The 23,634-nt window shown below is 37.2% G+C and overlaps 1 protein-coding gene across 1 annotated transcript in view; it reads right to left on the bottom strand.

Annotated features, from left to right (window-relative positions):
• The window catches only part of LOC107727572 (protein FAM184A-like), a 159,382-nt gene that overhangs the window by 63,655 nt on the left and 72,093 nt on the right, over positions 1 to 23,634 (bottom strand). The window contains exons 6-9 of the mRNA XM_016537471.1: positions 20,452 to 20,637; positions 12,181 to 12,303; positions 10,671 to 10,832; positions 10,009 to 10,131 (exon numbers count right to left, since the gene is read on the bottom strand). Of these exons, the coding sequence (XP_016392957.1) occupies positions 10,009 to 10,131; positions 10,671 to 10,832; positions 12,181 to 12,303; positions 20,452 to 20,637 (594 nt within the window). The remainder of the gene's footprint in view (positions 1 to 10,008; positions 10,132 to 10,670; positions 10,833 to 12,180; positions 12,304 to 20,451; positions 20,638 to 23,634) is intronic.

The following is a 23,634-nucleotide window of genomic DNA, read 5'->3' as shown; positions in this document are numbered from 1 at the left end:
CAGAGAGCGACTCCGCCCCTCGCGCCCTCCCGTTTTCTTCCTCCCAGGGACCTGTGAGGAAAAAACAGCGGGGCAGAGGGCTCGAGCGACCGGCTGCGAGCGAGCCCACATCGGCCCAGATCTTGCGTGCCTCGCTCTCACCCCAGAGAGAGTATTCTCCCAGTCTGATCAGCGTCCCTCTGCTGGTGCGAGCGACCTGATCTCATTTGGGGGAAGTGAGGACGAGCTGCTTGATGACAGCATGTCATTGGCAGCATCAGCTGCAGAGGAGCTGGGTTTAGAGTGGTCTCCGCCAGAGCAGCCCTCCCTCAGCCGTCTGGATGAGTGGTTCCTGCTGGGGCGCCGCCAGGCCCCTCGTCAGCGTTCCTCTCCGTTTTTCCCGGAGGTCCATGACGAGCTCACCAGATCGTGATGCGCTCCCTACTCTGCCCGCCTCCGTACTGCTCCGTACAGATTGATGGCCAGCCTTGTGGTGCTCAAGCGCCATTTGTGGCTGAAGCTAACAGAGATCAAGGACGCGGATAAGATCCCCTTCCTCGATGCTCCAGTCTCTCCCAAAGGTCTCTTCGGCCCGGCGGTCGAAGGATTCGCCGAGCGCTTCACGGAGGCACAGAAATCGTCCCAAGCTATGCGACATTTCCTGCCTAAGTGTTCCAGCTCCGCTGCTGCCTCTGCTCGCCCTAAGTCTGCACCGACTCAGCAGCCCGCAAAGCCAGCACCTGCCGCCCCCGCCGTTCAGCCCGCTAAAGCGCAGCAGACGCGGGGACGCTCTCGCTCAGCCAAGCGCTACCTTCTTCCTAAGTGCCAGGGTCCCCGACCCAAGTTTGCGTTGAACTTGACGCCTCAGGCATCATCCTGATCTTTAGACCTCTTGACACCCCGTTCAACTCCGGGTACAGAGGGAAATGTGTTTTTTGCAAACAGTGGGTCTGTTTATGCGCCCAAGCATTCAGCCGCTGTAATAGCGGGAAAAATAAAACAAACATTTTCAAAAAGAGAGCAAACTTCCTCTTCCATTACTCACAAGCGCTCACGTCCTGCGCTCAGAAATGATGAATCTGCTGGCAAAAGGAGCCGTGGAAATGGTTCTGGACCTGAAGGATGCATACTTTCACATCCAGATAGCCCCCCGTCACAGGCGATTCTTGAGATTCGCGTTCGAGGGAGTGGCTTATCAATACACGGTCCTTTCCTTCGGGCTGTCCCTGGCCCCCCGCACTTTTACGAAGAGCATGGACGCGGCTCTCCCCCCCTCTGAGACAGATGGGAATCCGCATTCTCAATTACCTTGATGACTGGCTCGTTCTGGCCCACGTTGTTCCCCAGCCAGCGAATATCGTTCCTGGGAACAATTTTCGACTCAGCCCAAATGAGAGCTGTAGTCGCGCCGGAACGAGCTCTGGCCATACGGAGGCTGGTGACCTCCTTCGAGATTGGTTCCACTCGCCCTCTCAAAGCGTTTCAGAGGATGCTGGGCCTGGGCCTCAGCATCGCCAGTGCTACAAGTTGGGTCTGCTTCGTATGTGCCCCCTTCAGCGCTTGTTGAAATCACGGGTTCCATCCCATGCGTGGCGTCACGTACGCCTGCAGATCAGGGTGAGTCAGGCCTGTGTAACAGCCCTGGCCCCCTGGAAGAACTCCCGCTGGATGGAACAGGGCGTGGCCATGGGGATGGTTTGCAGAAGGACAGTTGTCACGACAGACGCCTTCAACTCAGGTTGGGGGGCGCTGTGCGAGGGCATACCGACTTTCGGCCACTGGTCGAAGGCGGAAAAAGGCTTCCACATCAACTGCCTGGAAATGCTAGCAGTATGTCGAGCCTGTCAGTTCTTCCTGCCAGTCCTAAAAGGGCACCATGTGCTAATTCGATCGGACAACATGTCAGTGGTGTCCTACATAAAATCGCCAGGGAGGCCTCTCCTCGAAGCGTCTCTTCACTCTGGTAGAGCGCTTCCTGGAATGGGCTCAACTCAACCTACACTCGCTGAGAGCAGCGCATAAACCAAGCAAATTGAACCAAGGAGCGGACATGCTATCAAGGAGCAATGTCCCCTCAGGGGAGTGGACGCTCCATCCGCAGACGGTTCTGGAGAGATCTTCTGGGAGATCTTCGGCGAGGCCGAGGTGGACCGCTTCGCCTCAGAAGACAACTCTCACTGCCCAATTTATTTCTCAAAGACCAGGGACGCGTTGGCTCACGATTGGCCCAACCTCCTTCTTTATGCTTTTCCCCCTATCGCTCTGATCCCACAGGTAATCAGGCGAGTGAGGGAACAAAAACACAAAGTTCTCCTGGTGGCCCCCCTTTGGATGAACCAGCTGTGGCTATCAGAGCTAACTCAGCTACTGATAGTGGCCCCTTGGCCTGTTCCACTGAGACAGGATCTCCTCTCTCAAGCGAACGGGACATTATGGCATCCTCGGCCCGACCTATGGGCCCTGCACCTCTGGCCGCTCGACGGGAGCCTTCGAGCCTCCCAGAGCGAGTCTTAAACACAATTTCGGAGGCTAGAGCCCCGTCTACGAGACGCCTCTACGCCTTAAAGGGGTCTTTTTTCTCCGCTTGGTGTCTAAACACCGGCAAATACCCTCATACTTCCGATTTGACAGAGGTATTGTCATTTCTGCAAGAGCTGCTGGGTAAGGGACGCTCACCATCCACGCTCAAAGTCTATGTGGCGGCTATAGCGGCCTCTTATGCCCCTATTGAGGGCCAATCGGTGGGCAGAAACAGCGCGGTCATCCGCTTCCTAAGGGGTGCCAGGAGGCTGGATTCATCAGGGCAGTTATTTGAGATTTGACTTACTAGTCATATGGTGCGTAGCTTATATAGCCAGATGCCCCGCCCATTCTGGCAGGCTTTGGTGGGCTTCGTCACCATAGGCTTGTGGAGCTCCGCTGCCTAGCCATTGGTTCGTTTTTAATACACTGCACGAACCAATGGCCGTGCAGTTTCACTGCATGAATGAAAAAAGGCTTCAGTTCAGGAGAAAAAAGGCTTTTTCCCATATGCGTCTAGCAAGATGCAGTACTCGTTCCCGTATCTCAGGGAACCGAGGTTACGTTAGTAACAGAGTACGTTATGCTCTGTCATGAGAAAAAAACGTTAGCATTGCTTGCCTGAGGTCCCTTGAGGTTTTTTAAGTCGGGGAAGTCGTGGCCTAATGGTTAGAGAGTCGGACTCGTAACCCAAAGGTTGCGGGTTCGAGTCTCGTGCCGACAGGGATTGTTGGTGGGGGGGGAGTGAATGTACAGCGCTCTCTCCCACCTTCAATACCACGACTGAGGTGCCTTTGAGCAAGGCACCGAACCCCCAACTGCTCCCCGGGCGCCGCAGCATAAATGGCTGCCCACTGCTCCGGGTGTGTGTTCACGGTGTGTGTGTGTGTGTTCACTGCTGTGTGTGTGCACTTTGGATGGGTTAAATGCAGAGCACTAATTCCAAGTATGGGTCACATGTCATTTTTCAGTCGGTTTTCTTTTTTCCATCTGTAATATTCTGTTTCCCTACTCTAGACGAGGACAAGTAGACCATGGAAAAATAATTAGCTATAAAACAAAGTCCAGACACCAGGAGATGACTGAATGGAGCTAATGACTATACTGAAGCAAGGCTGAACTGCTGGCTTTTGTCATAATCTTGTGATTAAAGCTGAAAATGATCATTATAGGCATCTAGAGAATTTTTGATTGGTGAGTGTATCACATGACCCGCAGTTTAAAAGCAAATCAACTGAATTGTAAGTTACAATGTGTCTTTGATTATAGCCACCACAAACCTGAAATCATATGAGATAGATGAAATAATGTAATATCAGCAATACAAATTGCGGTGGTACACATTGTACTAGTCGTAGAAATGATTACTGACTAGGATAAATCCCAAATTGCATATTATTCATCCAATATTATATGCAAGATTAGGTTTACTGCATCCCATTGAAAGTCCAATGACAATAGTCAGAAGTACGTGTTTGGTATACTAACTCCAGTGGATTTTCAAAAAAGTGGATGTTCAATTAATGCACTGATCATTTTTTTAAATAACTTGCACAATTCACTCACCATGGCCATATCATGTACAAAACCCAATCCTCTACCTCCATCCGAAATAACTGAGAGCTTCATGACTGAAAAAGCAGTTCTAAATGAGTTCGGTAAAACGACTTTTGGTTTCAGGGTCATACTTTTATTTAGAATAAATCAAATCATGCACTGCTGTAAATAGTTGAAAAGCTGTATATGATTTTGTATTGTTTTTGGGCCTGATTTGATTACAGAAAACTGTGTGTGGTTGCCATCTGTACAGTATAAATGCAATAGTAACTAAGTCAGCAGACATGAGGGTTCAGCATATGAAAAATAGGGGAACCCAAGGATACATCTGCAATATCTGGTAATATTAAAGTGAGGATGAGCGGTGCATTTTCAACTACTGTTGTATTTGACTGATGCTCTTATCCGTTTAAAAAGTGTCTTTGGGGTTTGCAGTTTATTAAAGCATGTATTCCCCATATTGACTTGTTTGTCTGGCTTACTGTGGGTTTACATGTAGTCTTTTGCTACTGTTAAGATGAACTGTGCAATTTCTCTGCTACAGGCTTCAACAAACAGAAATGCAAAAAATAATGTGAAGTTTTCTGAACAATCCTCCCACCTGCCATTGGTCACATTTATTTATTTATTTATTTAGTCATTTAGCAGACGCTTTTTTATCTTATCTCTTTTCTCTCTCTCTCCCCCCCCACATATATATATATATATATATATATATAGAGAGAGAGAGAGAGAGAGAGAGAGGATGCAGTAAACATTAACAATGTAAATATAAATTACAAATTTATATAACTGCAAAAATAATACTTTTAAATTTAACAAAATTTTCATCACATTTTTACCTTCATCATTTAAATGGTCCTCTAGTGTGAGAAACATAACATAACATATAACATAACATAACATAATATAGTGAAAAATATTTAATGAAATTCAGTATAAAATAGTTATAGATGAAATATAGCAGTCAGGATGAACAATGTAAATATAAATGACATTCATATGAATTTAAATGGGAAAATGCATATATTTGAAAATGTATTTTAAATCACATTTTTGTCTGCACTACATCAGTGCAGGAAATGCATTAAAAAAAAAAGAAATATTTCAATAGCTATATATATATATATACAGTATCTCACAGATGGCTGTGTGTTGAGTTATTTTGAGGGGACAGCAAATTTACACTGTTATACAAGCTGTACACTCACTACTTTACATTGTAGCAAAGTGTCATTTCTTCAGTGTTGTCACATGAAAAGATATAATAAAATATTTACAAAAATGTGAGGGGTGTACTCACTTCTGTGAGATACTGTATATATGTAATATAATTTTGAAAAGTTAAAAAAAGCATATTATTCATAATTATGTAAAAACTGTAAAATTGTTTTAGATTGCACCAGAGAATAACTTCCAAGATTATTCCATGTCACTTGCCTAGATTTACAGCATAATATATTCACAATATTCATCTTTTAAAATGTAGGGGGCAAAATATGCCACCCCAGGTATGCATTATATGTCAAATGAACAGACAAAAAGCTAAATTACAAGGCAAACAGGTTGGAGTCATGGCCAAGTGGTTAGACATGTTTCATGAGCTGCATGTTCAAATCCAGCCTGGTCTCAAACCCTTTACTCCTCTTTCTTCCAAACGATTCAGAGCAACTGAAAAGAGTTTTTTCCCCCAGACATCTTGGGAATTGTTAATGCAGTTTTGTCTCTAAAATTATAGCTAAGTCAGAAACAATCACACACACAGCAACTGCCTCATCCACTCATGGTGTGCATTACAAGAGAAGCTGGTGAATTAACCAGCACTTCTGTTGAGCAGAATGCTGTATGTGGCTTTATCACCTTTATAAACTCTTACAGGGAGTCCCATTTGTTTTCATAAATGATCTCAGTGCAAAGCTGTCAGTCCAGCAATCAAAACTGGCATAAACAGTTTTGATTTGTTGCACTCAGCACACGATATCCAGACGGCGCTGCCTCGAAGGGGAGGATCCATCTGGAGTTTTTATGAACTTCATTGTGCGTGCAGCTGTGAGTGTAATTGCACGACGCAAACTTGCAACAAAATCTGCAAAACATTTGTCCTCTGATGATGCCTGAACATCTTTTTCTGCATTTAATGGAAGGATCAGCTTAAGGAAGTCTTTGCCTATAGGCTTACTTCATTATTCTCCTACATGCTAAAACAGATTTCTTTTAAAAATATTTTTAGTTCTCACATTTTGAACCCTTTACATCAAGTTTCCCCCAAATTACAATGTTGTTATTGATAACTAAAATTAAAATTAAAACTATTATAGTTTTCATTAATGAAATAATATATATATAAAATATAAATAGATGAAAAACTGATGAAACAGATGAAAATTTAAATAAAAATTATAAATGCTGCCTTGGCAACTACCGGAAGTTAAATACAGGTATGTTGAAACTGAAGCACTAAAAATACTAAAACTACATAAAAAAAATAAAAATAAAAATAAAAAATAAATCACAAAATCACATATCAAAACTACAAAAAAAAAAAAAAATTAAAATTAAAATTAAATAAAAATTAAAATACAAAACTAAAAGCGCATTTAAAATTTTATTTAAAAAATACTGTAATAGCAAATAATACTAAAATAACACCAATGAAGTCTATAATTCAAGCAGAAAACTGTCTATTAGCATCCTTAGCAACCTGTTAGCATTGCATTTCTTGCCACATGGCATTTCTACAGTAAAATTCCTATTGTAAACCCAATCAATGCTGTTTCCATGGACTAGACCCCTTTAAACTAGGGATGCACCAAATGTTCGGCAACCGAAATTATTCGGACGAAAATAGCAACAAAAGCTCTTTCGATGTTCGGCCGAATAAGCGAAAAGACCAAATAAATTGTACAACACATGTCGGCAGTGTGGAATCATTTAAAGCTGTCCGAGAAAGACGCAAAAATCATTACAAGCACAGACAGCGAGAGACTGTTTAGTACTGCATCGTATGTCTGCCATGAGAAGAGGAAGGGGTGGTTGTTGCTGGTTACTGACTGTATGATGACTGAAATCGCGAAATGCCCTTAAACAATTAAATAAACTGCAGAACGTTGTGTTTTCTAATACATGAACGAATTGCATGTATTCTGACAGCGCTGCATGAGCTTGCGGAGCCAGGGTTCAAAGTCCAAAGTGCGAGGAAAATCTGCGCTGAAATAGTGTTATTCGTCAGTTGCTTAGTAACATTTTTATGAATTGAATTTTATGAAAGCATGTGACAATGCGACACGTGCAACAAACGTCTTCCCAAATTCGTAATGAGAATCATTTATAAATCTACTGTTGTCAACAAAAAGAAGCACTGACGTCTGCGGGTTTCTGCCAAAATAAAACCTGAGAAAAAGCAAGAACTCCATCAACATTAATAAATGTTATTATTGTAATTTTACTGTTGTACTGTAAAATAAAATAAAAAAACAATAATAAGGATAATAATAATTACAACAGCTCTATTATTACATTTATTATAGCATTCAGTGTTCAGACTTGGATCTGTAATATTTTCTAATGTTTTAAAAGAAGTCTCTTCTGCTCAGCAAGGCTGCATTTATTTGTACAGTAAAAAATGCATGCCTGATTCAAGAAGGGGGTCTCAAAAATGGCCAAAAAATATTATTTTACAAACTTATTAATTTTAAGTTAAATTGTGTTTTATTGGTATAATGTCTGCTAGAATGTTAAAAAATGTTCAGTGTTAAGTAAATATTTTTAAAGCACATTTTGGCTATTTAATTTATGCAATGGTGAAAAAAAAAAGTGGCAAAATGGGGGAAAAAATGCGAAAAACCGTGTTCGGTATTCGGCCCAGTGTTTCATTTTGTTCGGCTTCGGCTAAGAATTTTCATTTCGGTGCATCCCTACTTTAAACTTTCATTAAATAACTCATCAGCACCATAAATGATATTAGTTGAGAACCTTTGCTAATTGTGGTGTGTGAGGCCATGGAAGCTCCTAGATATTCAAAACAAGGAGTCTCTTGAAATTCAAGTCTCTCGACCTAGATCCAAAATCATTACAAGCACTTATTTTGAGCAATAACGAGCTCTACATTGGTCCACATTCTCCCAAATAACAAGTTAAAGCCCAAATATTACGCTCCAGGGCACCAAGATGAAATGAGCTACCAAGGATGAAATCAAATAAATGTCTTGTTGATTTCTCATTAAAGCATGTTGAGTGTCTGCTTAGGGTCTATTCAACTTCAACCTTCCGAGTTAGCTCATTTTCTATCATTTTCTGGGGATGTTTTAGTGGCGAATTGGTAACTATAATATAATAACTTTGCAAAACTATGGGCAAACAAAGTAGCCAAAATGTCCTTAAAGTGATAGTTCACCCTAAAAAAAAACGAAAAAAAAAAAATTTGCTCACCCTCAAGTTGTTCCAAGCCTGTATATGCATACAGGCTTGGAACAACTTGAGGGTGAGTAAATTTTTTTTTTTTTTTTGTCTGCTCAACATAAAATAACCGATTTTGAAGAATCGGGGTATCCAATCAGTTGCTGGTAGCCATTGATTTCCATAAAGAAAAAAATACTAGGGACCAGAAACTGTTTGCTTACCCACATTCTTCAAAATAACTTCTTCTGTGTTTAGCAGAAGAGAGAAATTCAGGTTTGGAACAACTTAAGGGTGAGTAACAGATGACAGATTTTTCATTTTTTTGTTGAACTATCCCATTAATGGCCTTTGTTTTAGTTAAATACAGCTCAGGCTTGTACTAATGACCTATTTGTCTTATTTGAAGGCCCATGATATTAAACACTGGTTGTAAGCATTGCTAATGAATTAAGCAGGCAGGGCTTTCTGAGGCAATGCCAAAACACTTACAGCTGTTGGGAACTTTATAGGGTATATAAGTCATCACATAGCTTGGCAAAGAAAGAGAGAACATGAAAGAACGAGAAAAAGCTGATACATACATTTTGTAAAAAAAAAAAAAAAAAAAACTGTCATTGTTTACTCTCCCTCATGTCATGGAAAAGTATGGCCAAAATATTATTTAAGTATGTTGATTTCTCTTCTTACTCTGACATACTTTTCCACAACTTTTTGTATACAAGTTTTAACATTGACAACATCACTGACAAATAATTGGAAAATTAAATAAATGTCTTTTATTATTCTAGTAATATATTATTCTGGTAACATTCAAATATTCAAGTAACATTTTTATTTGTTTTCTGTAGAACTGTTGTAGCTTTCACTAATACTTAACCCATAAAATAAACCTATAATAAATAATAAACAAACAAATAAATAATAAAGAAAGGGGAAAAAAATGTAAATTATAACGTGTAAAAATTATTTAGAAAACAATAATTTCCTTTTTTGCACAATTGTTGGACCTCACATTGATGCTTAAAACATAATCATTAAAAATAAATAAATTATTAAGAAAACAAAGGCAAAGGCAGCTTTTAATAAAAAAAAAAACATTTAATGTGTGATTGGCATTATTATTATTATTATTATTATTAATTTTACGTTACATTATACGATTATTTAGAATACAAGAATTAAAAATGCTTAAAACTTAGACAAGCAAACAAATAAATAACAACAACAAAAAAATACCAGATGGAGCCAATGGGTTTTTAATAATTTAAAAATTGAATCATTTTAATCTGTGATTTAATCTGGCCATCCATTCATAGGCTACATCATCCCAGAGACATAGATGGATGGATATTATTTAGTAAACTAATATGTTGGAGAAAAATACCATTTATATGGAGTTTCTTGACTATTTTTTTCATAACTGAAAATTCAAGGGACAGGTTGGTCACCATATTTCGATGATGACCCTTTACATAACATGGGGGTGAGTAAATATCTCTGAAAGCACATTTCCAAGAACTTCCCTCGTGTGTAACCCAAAAGCATGTGCTCTTACCTGAGCGCCTCGGTCCACTTCAGCTCGAGCTCCAGGGCCATCTTATCCATTTTGAGCTTCTCTTCCCCTTTGGTAGCGATGAGTTTGGCATCATGCTCTTGTTTCTTAGACTCCATCTCTCCCTGAGGACAAGAACGAGAGCGAACATTAGCTCTGATGAGCCATTAAGCACACGACCCGTGATTGTGAGGTCTAACACGCGGCACTCAGGATGAGAGGGAGGGCTCTTCTTCACAGCTATCAATCAAACAGGGGCCAGGAGATGGACATCCATTTTCATTTCTCCACTCACTCATTTCTGCCCTCACGCACACACAGGTCTGATTCATTATGCATGGTCACTCGGAGAAACTGTGCTTCAGGTCAAGGACACAGGAAGAGGCCTCTCTAATGAAGTGTCTTTTTCACAAAGGGGCCAAAACTGCAGGTGGGTGTAATTCAAAAGAGCACCTATAACTCGTTTCATAATGATAAACTCATTGCAGGTGTTTTTAGAAGCTATTCAGGGAAACTGAGGGCAAATACAGTATATATAAAAAAAAAATCACCCACATCAACTTTAATGATAAAAATGTCTGGCAGGAGCAGCTGAGTTATGTGACTTTGAAGTATGAAGTCTCATTCTCATTATTTTTTGGAGTAATTGCTTTTGGTAATAGACCTGAAGGGCTGTTAGGAGGTTGCTAGTCTCTCTGAGTCTTGCTCGCGTGGCATCCAGCTCTTCTAGAAGCTTCTTCTGGGCGTCCTTCAGATTGGAGATGTGTCCCTCAGCAGAACTTAGTCCCTGCTCTCCCTGCTTCGTCAGCTCCTGGAGTCGATTCACCTGAGGAACAGGAGAAGTTACTCACTTTTGAGCAGATGCTTGTTCTCAGTGTTGAGTTAAAGGACACTGTAAGAATGAGGCACTTTATTACAAAATAAAATAAAATAAAATAAAGTAAAATAAAATAAAATAAAATAAAATATTTTCAGTATTGTAATTAAAACTATAAGTAACAAGAACACAAGCATTAAATTACTTATATAATTAATATATATTTATATAATTAATTACTAACAACAATAAATCTACTCAATCTCTATAGCGCTCTTACAATGATAAATAAAATATAAAATAAAATAACATAACATAACAAATGATTTTAGTATTATTTATTTAAAAACATATAACAAATATTTGGAATACAACTCTTAAATTCTTTATATTATATAATTATTATAATCATACATTTTTTAATTGTACCTTGTGCTAATTATTAACCCAGTAAAACAAAATTGCAAATAAATAAATAAAAATAACAGTACATTTCATACCCTAGTGAGCTACGTAAGCAGCTACTCAACTGAAAAAAAACCTTAAACCAAGTATTTTTCAGGTCTTAGTGGGCCTGTTGGCTGGTTTTAGAGGGGTTTTGGATACTTTTTAGCTGATTGCCAAGCTAAAACAGCCAAAGACCAGCCCAGGCCAGCTAGGAAACCAGCAAATCAGCAGGATATCTTCAAAAGGCAGCATCCTAACCTAAATATAACCTCTTACGTGACTGAGATTTCATGATTCAGTCTCTCAAATGCTCAAAGTTCATTCCAATAAAGAATGTTCATAAAATGCGGAACAGCCTTTAAGTGAGGAGCATGGCTAAATATGTATCCTAGGGATATAGTTGGTTTCTAGATGATCCAAATTGGTCGTCATCTTTGACCAGCAACAAACCAGCTACCAGCTGGACTGGTTTTTGGAACATGCACGATGATCAATCAGCCAATGACCAGTTTAGACTAGCTAAAACCACAGCTACCATATTTCAAAACAGATACCATCTTAAGATGGATTTTCCAGCAATTTCAGAGCTTCATTTCCATTTATGCTAAGCAAATTGTGATGTGCACATTAAGCATGACTCAAAAAGTGAATGAAGCCTTGCTAAATTGAATGATAGGGTAATAATCAGTGATGCTGCTTCTCTTCAGGGGTCTCCTTGGCCCATTTGCAGCTGTGGTTAAGGTACATGGGACTCGGCCAGATTTGTGTTCCAGAAGCCCATTAAAACACATTGAGACTAATGAGATGATAAACACATGCAACTGAAATTAATCACTCCTCCCTTTGCTTCCATGCCTTCCTTTCTACCTGCTAAATCACTTTCACAGAGACAAAAAAAAAAAGGTTGTACCTCACTGTTGGCCATGTTGAGTTTGGCTGCGAGCTCCTCTCGCAGACTGTCCAGTTCCTCTCGTAAAAGGCTCTTCTGTTCCTCTAGAGAGCTACGTTCCTTCTTGAACCGTTCCTCCATTTCCTATAAATCCAACAGAAGATGCTGATTACAAATGACGACAGCTTATAAATATGAGAAACAATTTACGTTATTGGAAATAAGACAACCGTGTGTAGGGATTGCGTCGTTTATGTTATCGTTCATCAAAAAGTGAAAATCCAATCATTTACTACTAATCCTCACGTTGATCCAAATCCATAGAGGAAAGAACCCCATGGGTTTAAAAAAACATGAGGGAGAATAAATGTGACCCTGGACATAATTTTGACCCATACAATGTATTTTTGGCTATTCCTATAAATATACCCAAGCGACTTAAGACTGGTTTTGTGGTCCAGGGTCACAAATAACGACAGAAGTTTCATTACTGGATGAACTATTCCTTTAATCATGATAGAAATCTTTTTTAGGCTGTGGCATTTTGAAGGCATCACTGTCTGGGAACTTAATTTCAAACATGTCAGGGTAGTGCCTTGGAAAATCCACTTAATATCTGTCTCAGGAAGCAGGAAAAAATAAGACGACAAGATTTGCAATGCAAAAACAAGGCATGGGAAGAACTTAATAGCTATATTTTATTCATCATAAGATTCTTGAGCTTTACTGAGCTCTTCTGGAATATTATAATAAGAAACTAATCATAGCCATCCTGTGACATTTACAGAATGAAATGCAGTTTTTCATTGTGTCCTGTCTTATCATAGCACTTGCAAGGTAGTAATAATTTCATATTCCTCCCATATTCTGGTTATATATCTTGTTATAACTCTAATAATTAAGATTCGGCAATTCATTCAAATTGAACTGCTTACAGAATCTGTTTAAATTTTTGTAGATCATTTCTGTCTTAGTTCATGTTGGCTTTTCACAAACAACTTCAGACTAAATTTAGAATATCTCACATTAACTCAGAATGTTTCAGCTGTATTTTTCTTATGTCTGTCTTTCTATAAAAAAAGGCATGAAAGAAATATACATTACAGTTCAAATATTTATAATCATTATCAATGGTGAAAACAGATAGATATCATTGATGCATGATAAGATATGTCTTAAAACAACAGCAAGCATGAATCAAATTGGTAACATAAAAGTGGAGAGCGATAGATGCTGACGAATTAAAGATGAAAGAGATGAGATCATCTCTTCCTCTTATCTTATAAAAGCAGCGGCAAGCTCCTTGCCCATGTTGATTAAAGTGAAGTCCACATCGAATCCAATCCACGTCACATATTCATACACACACCACCTAAAGGAACACGCTGTGAAAAGCCTGTGCGTTTGTGGGCGCATGGGCCTTGAGGAGAAAGAGGCCTTAAGTAAGCCTGTTTAAAAAATTGATGGTTAGCACAGACGAACAAATGGGCCGTGTGCTCAGTATAGCCGCCATGTGTGCAGAATTCACTCTATCCCTAATTGAAGCCACACAAATATACAAATGGCACCTCTTGAGTGTCTCACTTGTGCCTTGGTGACACAAGACGTGCGTTATGGTGAAAATGGATCCATGCTGTGATCCATGTCAAATAAAATAAAATCCTCCCAGAAAATATAAAATGCATGCTCGCCTACAGCGGCTCTACTCTGTGGAGGTTCCCAAAATAAAGGTTCCTCTAATGCTCTGAGGGTCTGTCATCAGAGGAGTGAGTCACCAAACCCACTTTGGACACACAGTAGATACCGAACGCGCTCTGGAAAAGAAAGATAAAGAAAGAGAGAGTGGAAGGGCCCTAGGCTTCATCTAAAATAGGACGTCAGCGCAGTCGTCACGCTGCTTCTGTACAAGGCAGTGAGTCAGTGGCACACTCTAACAGAGGCCACTCTCATTGATTATTCATCCACGCCTCAATTTTTCAAACTGCATTTCCATTTCTGAGAGAGGCGGGCGCTACGGTGGGGGTGTGATAAGCCCAAAACGGCCACGCTGCAATGTGATAAACCGGGGATGTCCACCGGCACAAAGGTTTGCTGAAGGGTCGTACGGGTTTGACAGCAGGTAATAAAGGTGAAGCAGGCCGGCTTCGGGCAGGTTTAATCTCTGTAAGCGTGGAGAGGAAGTGGAAACTCACTGCTCAGCTTGTTAAGGATGGAATACACGACTTTTAAAATCTGAAAAGATTTTACAACAAGGCATTATACACTTGCCGACTTTGTAAATAATTACAGAGGAAAAACTGGGCAACAACTAGACGAAAGGAACACACACTACCAGACCTTCAAGTCAGTCCAAACTAGTGTTGTCAAAAGTAGCGACCGCAATAAGCACCGTCTGTCAGCGGATCACTAATGTATCTGCACATAGACGGATCCGCTGACAGATGCCTGCTTTCAAACGCTCCCGTGAGCTTCTGTGTGAGCGCTCGGTGAAGAGCATGAAACGATGATCATTGTAGCCAATCACTGTCATATCTGTTGAGCGCGTGAACACTATGGCCAATCAGCGATGTTTAAGAATCCGCTCAACAGTGCTCAAATGTTAGCGGGAAATGGACGTTTTTGAAAAATACAGTACCGACTGGTATCGTGGCCATTACGTTTGACAACAGTAGTTCGAACACAACAAACTCATGCGGAAACATGTGCCTTGTTGTAAGAAGACACATGACAAATGAAAACAATGTGTGTTCTAAAATCAGTTTAAAAAAATAATGGATGGAATCATAGTTGTGTGTGTATATATATATATATATATATATATACTGTATATACGGCATTAAACTGATTTCATAAAAAAATCGCATAGTGTGTATGATGGTCGCAGACTGTTTTTAGCTTTATATAAATTAAGATCATTTTACACTTGTACATTTATAAATGTATACATTTTTAAATATTATTTTTTGCATAAATAATTTTTATTTAATTTGCATATTATTGCACATTATTTATACATACACCACCAATCAACAGGATGGGATCAGTAAGTTTTTGTTTGTTTTTTTGAAGAAAAAATACCCTTGAAACAAGGGACCTTTCTGATCTAATCAAAATAAAAAACAAAATAAAATAAAATAAAACTATTTTTATTCAGCAAGTACACATTAAATTGATCAAAAGTGACTTTTACATTGTTACACAAGATTTCTATTTCAATTTTTATTTTTTTATTTTTACTTTCTGTTCATTAAAGAATCCTGGGAAAAAAAAAAAACATGTATCGTGGTTTCCAAAAATATGTTAAGAAGCACAACAGTTTTAAACATTGGTAATAATAAATGTTTCTGCAATTCAGCACATTACAATGATCCTGAGTAATGAGTAATGATGCTGAAAAATTAGCTTTGCGATCACAGGAATACATTTTGAAATGTTAAAAACCTTCTAAAATCCAAATATCCAAATATCCATAATATCCAAATAGTTACTTTAAACTGTAATATTTCATACTATTAGTTTTACTGTATTTTTTTATTAAATAAATGCAGCCTTGGTAAGCTCATAAGACTTAAAAAACATTAAAATGAAAAGATCTCACTGCCCCCGAGCTTTTGAACATTAGTGTTTAATTGTTTTTTTCCATTAAATCTTTTCTGCACAAAGAAAATAATACTTGAGAATGATCGTTATTTTAATTATAAATGAAACCTCAAAACTGCTTACATTCATAAATACCTAAACACTGAAAAATGATGTCATTTTTCATATGGCAAAACATTAAGAATGGGATAAAAATGTACAATCTAAACAGTACAGATGCTTCCTACATAAGTTCCAATAAGAATTTGGACAAAACCTCATTTATATTAACCAGCTAGATATATCACATTTGTAATGAGTCAGAAAACGCGTCTCCTTCTGCATGTCTCTCTCCAGGTACACTCTTAAAAATAAAGGTGCTTCAAAAGGTTCTTCAAGCGATGCTATAGAAGAACCATTTTTGGTTCCACAAAGAACCATTCAGTCAAAGGTTTTTATAATCTGAAGAACCTTCTTTCATCACAAAGAACCTTTTGTGAAACAGAAAGGTTCTTCAGCTGTTAAAAGATCTTTATAGAACCATTTAGACAAAAAGGTTCTTCTATGGCATCGTGAAGCACCTTTATTTTTAAGAGTGTATACTCCAGATCTGCTTGGCATGAGTCAACATCCTCGCTAGACCTTGGCTTCAGTGACCTGAAAATGAACGCACACCCTGGGAACACCATAACTGCGGGCAGAGAAATAACCCACCGCTGCTCTGCGACGTTCAGCTAGAATTACAAAAAGATGAAGTTGTGAAGCGTTTGGATGTGGATGTGCCAGGTTGCTGGCAGCTGCCTATTTTGGGGGAGGGTGACAGATTGCGCTCCGACTGAGTCAATCCCAGGCAGCTTTGTATGCTTTTATTTCATATGCTATCAGCTAGCGGAATCAAAACAGACGGTTTAGTCATGACGTTTGCCATTCACCAGCCTGTCTCCACTGATGAGGGAAATAACAGATATGACTTTCATTTTTAAATCAATAAAGAGTGAGTGTGTCCTGTCTGGGACACCTTGAGCAGGACGGAGGTGAGAGCATGTGAGAAATGAATTTGCACTGCTGTGCCTAACGAAGCATGGATGCCAAGCTGCGTACCGCACTCTTCCTTTCTAACAAACCTCCTGGAGCTGAGGCACCTGCGCTTCTCCTTTTTCACTGTCTGTAGGTTTAGCGTTTTTTCTCACTCACATACACATCGTTATGATTCAAATCCAAAGTGTTTTATTGCCTGATTGCATTGGAGAATCTTTTAAAGATTCGCATGTGACTTTCATTCTCTAGTTCTTTAGAAAATCAGCTGGTGCTTTCAGAGGCATCATGCACCTGTTTTTTTTGTTTGAACTGGCAGTTCTGGTTCACTTGGTGCACCAGGCAAGATAAGACATGACAAACGGGAGGAAAAAAAAAACTTTTTAACAACTTAGTAGTTATTTATTTAAGTGTAAGATATGTTAAGCTAGTGGTGCAGCTGACATTTAAGACGTGCAAAGAGGACCCGCATGGATAGGATAGTGAAATAAAACTTTAAAAGGTAGGGAAATGCACTTCCCTCTTCTTTGTTGTTGATGTCCAATTAAACTAGCATTTCATATTTTGATGTATCAAGTTTTTTGCTGCAAATTCATGTGTTTACAAAATCAAAGAAAAAATGAATGAAATAAATAAATCTGAAAGTGTAAACCAGTTTACCCAACGTTATTTTATTTTATGTAATATTTCCATATTTATTAATATTTTGAATCATCTTTTATCGTTATGGTTTAATTTAATTTTAATTTTAAATATTTGCATCTAATATTTATATTTTATTTAATCTTTCTTTCAATTACCAAAAACAATTTTTAATGGTTTTAATTAACAACACTGAAATTAAATGAATGAATGAATCTAAAAAATAACCTGTAAAAATAACCTGTTTTCAGTTTCAATATATTTTAAAAAGTAATTTGTCAAATCAAGTGTCACATGATCCTTCAGAAATCATTCTAATATACTGATTTGCTGCTCAAGAAACATTTATTATCATTAATGTTGATAACAGTGCTTAACATTTTTTCAGGATTCTTTGATTCTTTCTTTGAACAAAGAAGAACAGCATTTATTTGATACAGAAATTATAAATGCCTTTACTGTCACTTTTGATCAATTTAATGCGTCTTTGCTGAAAAGTAGTCATTTCTTTCAATAAATAAATAAACAAATAAATAATACTGACCCCAAACCCTTGAACAGTAGTGTTCATGTCATATATCTGACCTTAATGACTTACTACTTTTAAAAAAAAAAAAAAAAAAAATGCCAGCTGCTAATTTATTCAACAAAGGTAATGGTTTTTAAGTGGTTTTTTGCATTTTGGTTTCATCAAAAGATCTTTTTGGATGGAGAAGTAAGAGTTTTGAAAGTTTTCATGGGGAATTTATATATCATTTAATATCCTTTAGATAAATACTTTTCATTCCATGTTATTTAAAAAATAATATCAGTGTAGACCAGTATTATGAAGGCCTTTTCACTTTCACATAGATGACGCAAAGCGAAAGTATGTCTGAGTATGGTTTGTGAAAAGAGCACAAACAGGCATCAATAACGGACACTGTCTCTTGTTCAGAAATGTTATGAATCCAATCTAAAAGTATAACAGTGAAAGCTTAACCTACTCTAGCCAGTGCTAGTTTAGTATTATTCATATAATATTATAGTATTTATTAATATTTTAGAATTAGCTTAATTAGAATTGCCATATTTTCAGTTTCCATATTCATTTTAGTTTAAGTTTTAGTAATTTTGTCATGTGCTTTTGTCATTTTTTTATAAATATTTCTATTTAGCTTTTATTATATTATATTTATTATAAATTATTGTTATTATTATTATTATTATTAATGTATTATTGTTATATATTAATTATTTAATTATGTTTAATTTTAATTGTTAATTTAGTATTTCAACTTAAATTTATTTACATTTATTTTTTACAGTTCATTACCAAGGAAACATTTCAAATTTTCTAAAAAAAAAATAACGTTTGGGGTTTTCATATAATATTCATATTTTATTTTATTTTATTTCAGCTTTATTTCAATTTCTAATAAGAACTATTTTAAAAGTTTTAGTCAACAATTAACAACACTAGAATGAGTGAATGAATGAATAAATGAATAAATGAATAAATAAATAATGTATAAAACATACACCTTTGCATCACAGCATCTACAGCAACAATATTTTGTTTCTACTATCATTATGTCAGTACCTAATTATCATCGCAACAGACAGATTATTGTGTGCTTGTAAATAAATACTAATAAGGAAACGATGGATGGTTTTCAAGCGAAAGTCAAGTAAAAGACCACCTCTTAAACCAGAAAAGGTGAACATGCTGGTATTCTTGTGGGTGAAAAAACATGCAAGCACTGTCACCGTTAGTTTTACTTTCATTTTATAGTTTGTTTTCATTTTTGAAAAACCTATCTTTGCTGTTTACCTTAAGCTATGGAGGCTCTCTTTTATTTATTTATTTATTTGATTCCTCAGTGTTTGCTAAACGTTCTGTAATTTATTAGTCGGTATATAATACAGCATGTGGTGTGTGCCATGCCTCATCTTATTCGTTTTTGTTAATAAACGTTTTGTAAGCTAATTTGTCATTGTATCTTACTGATTTATTGTTGTTGTGCTTTTTGATTAAGAATAACAATGAATCCATCTTTTGTTTTAGTCTTAAAAAAAATGAAAGGTGTGTAGATGTATGTAAGCAAAACAGTGACAACAAGATCGCGAATTCGAAAGTGAAAGCATCCGAAGCTCGCGGCTTAACACAGCAAAAGAGAATCTCCCATTCACAAAATTCAAATCACAAATAATACTACTGATGATAAAGAACGGGTTGAATGTTAACAACTTTCGTTTCCATATAACTATAAACTATGATAAAAGTTCATCAGCATGCATTGAATAAGCCATGTTGTAGAAGTAAGTTCCCCTCAGACATACATTCATATAAACCCCTACCCCTAACTGAATCACGATTTGTTTAGCATCTCAACCGATTTGAATCGTCACATATTTAAATCGATTTTCAACCGGCTCGCGGTTAATCGTTACATCCCTACTAATAAATGTGTTTTTTTTTAAACTTGTACATTTTAAATCTGGTTTGTCAAATAATTATGTCCTCCAACCCTGAACCTGTAACGTCTCGGTTACGTATGTAACCCTCGTTCCCTGAAGGAGGGAACGGAGACGTCACGTCGGATGACCGACGAATTGGGATCTCGCTTAGAGGGACCAATCTACTTCGAGTGTAAACTAAACGAGCCAATGCACATTGGCACTGTGATCAGCAGCAGCTGGATGCAATAATCGCATGCCAATCTGCATTGGCTCGTTTAGTTTACACTCGAAGTAGATTGGTCCCTCTAAGCGAGATCCCAATTCGTCGGTCATCCGACGTGACGTCGAGAGTGACCGACTGAAAGGGAACAATTGTTCTCTCTGATCTTTCTCTTGCGCTCAAAGGTACTTCTTGTTCTTTCTCAAGGTGACACCTCCTGACTGCCGCCAGACAGCGAGCTACTCTTCAGTCTGAAGCTAACGAGTGAGGCGCAGTCATGCTGATATCTCAACAGGACAGCTCTGGGAGTCTTTAGAAAGTTGTATGTGGGCCCAGGCTGACAGCCAGTGGGTGTTGTGACAGAGTTCACTCACGGACAGGAGTCGGTTCCTCTCTTTCTCGGAGACGCTCTGGGTGTTTTCTAGAACGGCCCGGTGCTTCCTGGAGAGCTCGTCCAGCGCCCGGCTGTGGGAATCCTTAAAGTGAGCAGTGTCCTCTTCATATTTGGCACACAAGTTCATGAGCTCCTTCTCATAGATCTGCTTTTCCTCTCGAAGTGACTGTTGAGGGAAAAAAATCAAAGACAAATATATTTAAAAGATGGTCTGATGCTTATATATATTTACTTATATTGTATATAAATATATAAAAAAAAAGCTCTAAACACATAAATTTCATTATTACCCATCGGATGCATTTGTATTCATTTATTATCCCTTAAATCTAGATACAGTTTCTGATTATTTATTATTTCTATATTAAATATGCTATTTACTATATACATGACTTTTTACACAATTGCTCAAAAAATTATTATTTTTTTTAAATGTTTTTAAAAAATGTCTCTTATGCTCATCAAGGGTACATTTATTTGACCAACAAAAAAAATAAAAACAGTAATATTATGAATTATTATTACAATTTAAAATAACCTGTTTTCAGTTTCAATATATTTTAAAAAGTAATTTGTCAAATCAAGTGTCACATAATCCTTCAGAAATCATTCTAATATACTGATTTGCTGCTCAAGAAACATTTATTATCATTAATGTTCATAATTTTTTGGGAACCATGATACATTTTTTCAGGAATCTTTGATTCTTTCTTTGAACAAAGAAGAACAGCATTTATTTGATACAGAAATTATAAATGCCTTTACTGTCACTTTTGAATGCGTCTTTGCTGAAAAGTAGTCATTTCTTTTAATAAATAAATAAACAAATAAATAATACTGACCCCAAACCCTTGAACAGTAGTGTTCATGTCATATATCTGACCTTAATGACTACTACTTTTGAAAAAAAAAAATAAAAAAATTGCCAGCTACTAATTTATTCAACAAAGGTAATGATTTTTAAGTGGTTTTTGCATTTTGGTTTCAACAAAATATTTTTTGGATAGAGAAGTACGAGTTTTGAAAGTTTTCATGGGGAATTTATACATCATTTAATATCCTTTAGATAAATACTTTTCATTCCATGTTATTTAAAAAATAATATCAGTGTAGACCAGTATTATGAAGGTCTTTTCACTTTCACATAGATGACGCAAAGTGAAAGTATGTCTGAGTATGGTTTGTGAAAAGAGCACAAACAGGCATCAATAAGGGACACTGTCTCTTGTTCAGAAATGTTATGAATCCAATCTAAAAGTATAACAGTGAAAGCTGAAAGCCCACACTGACACTGTGAAGCAACTGCCCGCAAGTAAATAAACTTCCCATTATAGGACCAGCAGAAGTGTCGGCAGAGTGAATCACTCCACAATGGTTTCCCGCTCTATTTGGTGAGTGTTGTCATAGTAACACCTAACTCAAGGCTGTGCTGCTAAGAAACTGTGATGTGGGCGACAGAACGAAACGGAGAGAAAGCTTGATGAGACCTTTTCAAATGAGAATTATCCTGAAATCCACGCACAAGAGAGAACCAATAACACCATGGTACTTTATATATTCTACACACTACTTTTTTTGACAAGTTGGTTTTAGGGAATTGCTGAATTTAGGCTGGTTTCAGCTGAGCCCCTTCTGACGTGTTTATTAGGCTAATGTTCACAGAGGACACAGTCTTGTGTTTCCAAAACAGCTAAATGGAACGCAAGGAAAATAGATGACAGGAGTCTTCTGAAAAAAATAAAATAAAATAAATAAATAAATTTAGGCCTACATTTAAGCTTTATGTATTTGAATTGCAATTGGATTTTACACACTCTAAAAAATGCTGGGTTAAATACAACCCAGCGCTGGGTAAAATATGGACAAACCCAGCAATTGGGTTGTTTTGACCCAGCATTTGGGTTACTACCCAGAATGTTGGGTTAAACATTTAACCCAACTGTTGGTTGAAAACAACCTGTTATTTGTTTTTATTTCTCAATTATTTATTACAATTTTAAATATTTACGATTTTATTCATTTTTAGTAAGTGTTTTATTTTGGTTTGTTTTTATTTTAAAATTATTTATGTGAATTTTTCATGTTTTATAATTTATTTAATTTGTAGTTAGTGATAAAAGACAAAATAAAATAAAAACTAAACTAATAAAATAAAATCAAAAATAAAATACTTTTTAGTTAAATTAAATAAAAATAAATAATAAAAATAAATAGCATCATAAAGATCCAAAATTAAAATAAATATTTTAAAATCAAATAAAAAATGTGCACTAAAAGTGTTTTACTTTGTTTTAATTATTTTAATTAATAACAAATAATTTAATAAATTAATAATAAACAATGTAATCATTTAAAATAAAAACACTTACTAAAAACAGTTATATTCATAAGAATGTAAAATTAAAATAATAAAAAAAAATTTTTTTAACACATTAATAATGTTTTTATAATTTAATCATAAGAACCGTGAACATGCAAATGTTCAGTTCAGTTTATTTCTAAAGCACATTTAAAACAGCAACAAGGCATGTGTCAATAAATTACTGAAATATTAACTTGTTAATGAACTTCTGTGCTACTTTTTATTACATTATTTATATTTTTCAATCTTTATTATCAGCAAACTAATATGATTGTTACGTGTCCGGTCCATGAACTTCCGTCTGCTAGCCATCAGAGGTCACCCTTTCCATTTTCATTGTCGCTCGCACTCACACTGTTGCATATCACACCGCATTACATTTCCCACCGTTCATTGCACCCATTGCACACAGCACTGATTGCACACAGCACTGATTGCACACAGCACTGATTGCACACAGCTGTTTCATATCACTCACTCACTATTTAACACTCCATCTCACTCCTTCTAACAGCCGAGTATTGTTTAGCGCGTATCATTTTGATAGCTACTCTACTGAGCCCTCGTTAGCTTCCTAGCCTAGCCTAGCCTTGCCTTGTCTGTTTTCTCGGTTTCTGATCTTTGCCTGTTTTCCTGGATTTATCCCTTTAGTCTTGCCCTTTTGATTCTGTTCGCCGTTCGTTGACCTTCGCTAGCCCTAGGATTATTCTTGTGTCTTGCCCGCCATATACCTGTTTGCCATTGTTCGACCCTGCCTGTGTTTCTGACCTCCTCTCATGTTAATAAAGCTTGCATATGGAT

The sequence above is a fragment of the Sinocyclocheilus rhinocerous genome, unplaced genomic scaffold, assembly GCF_001515625.1.
Source record: "Sinocyclocheilus rhinocerous isolate Xijiao unplaced genomic scaffold, SAMN03320098_v1.1 scaffold185, whole genome shotgun sequence".
NCBI lineage: Eukaryota > Metazoa > Chordata > Actinopteri > Cypriniformes > Cyprinidae > Sinocyclocheilus > Sinocyclocheilus rhinocerous.
This window is presented reverse-complemented; position numbering and strand designations above follow the sequence as displayed.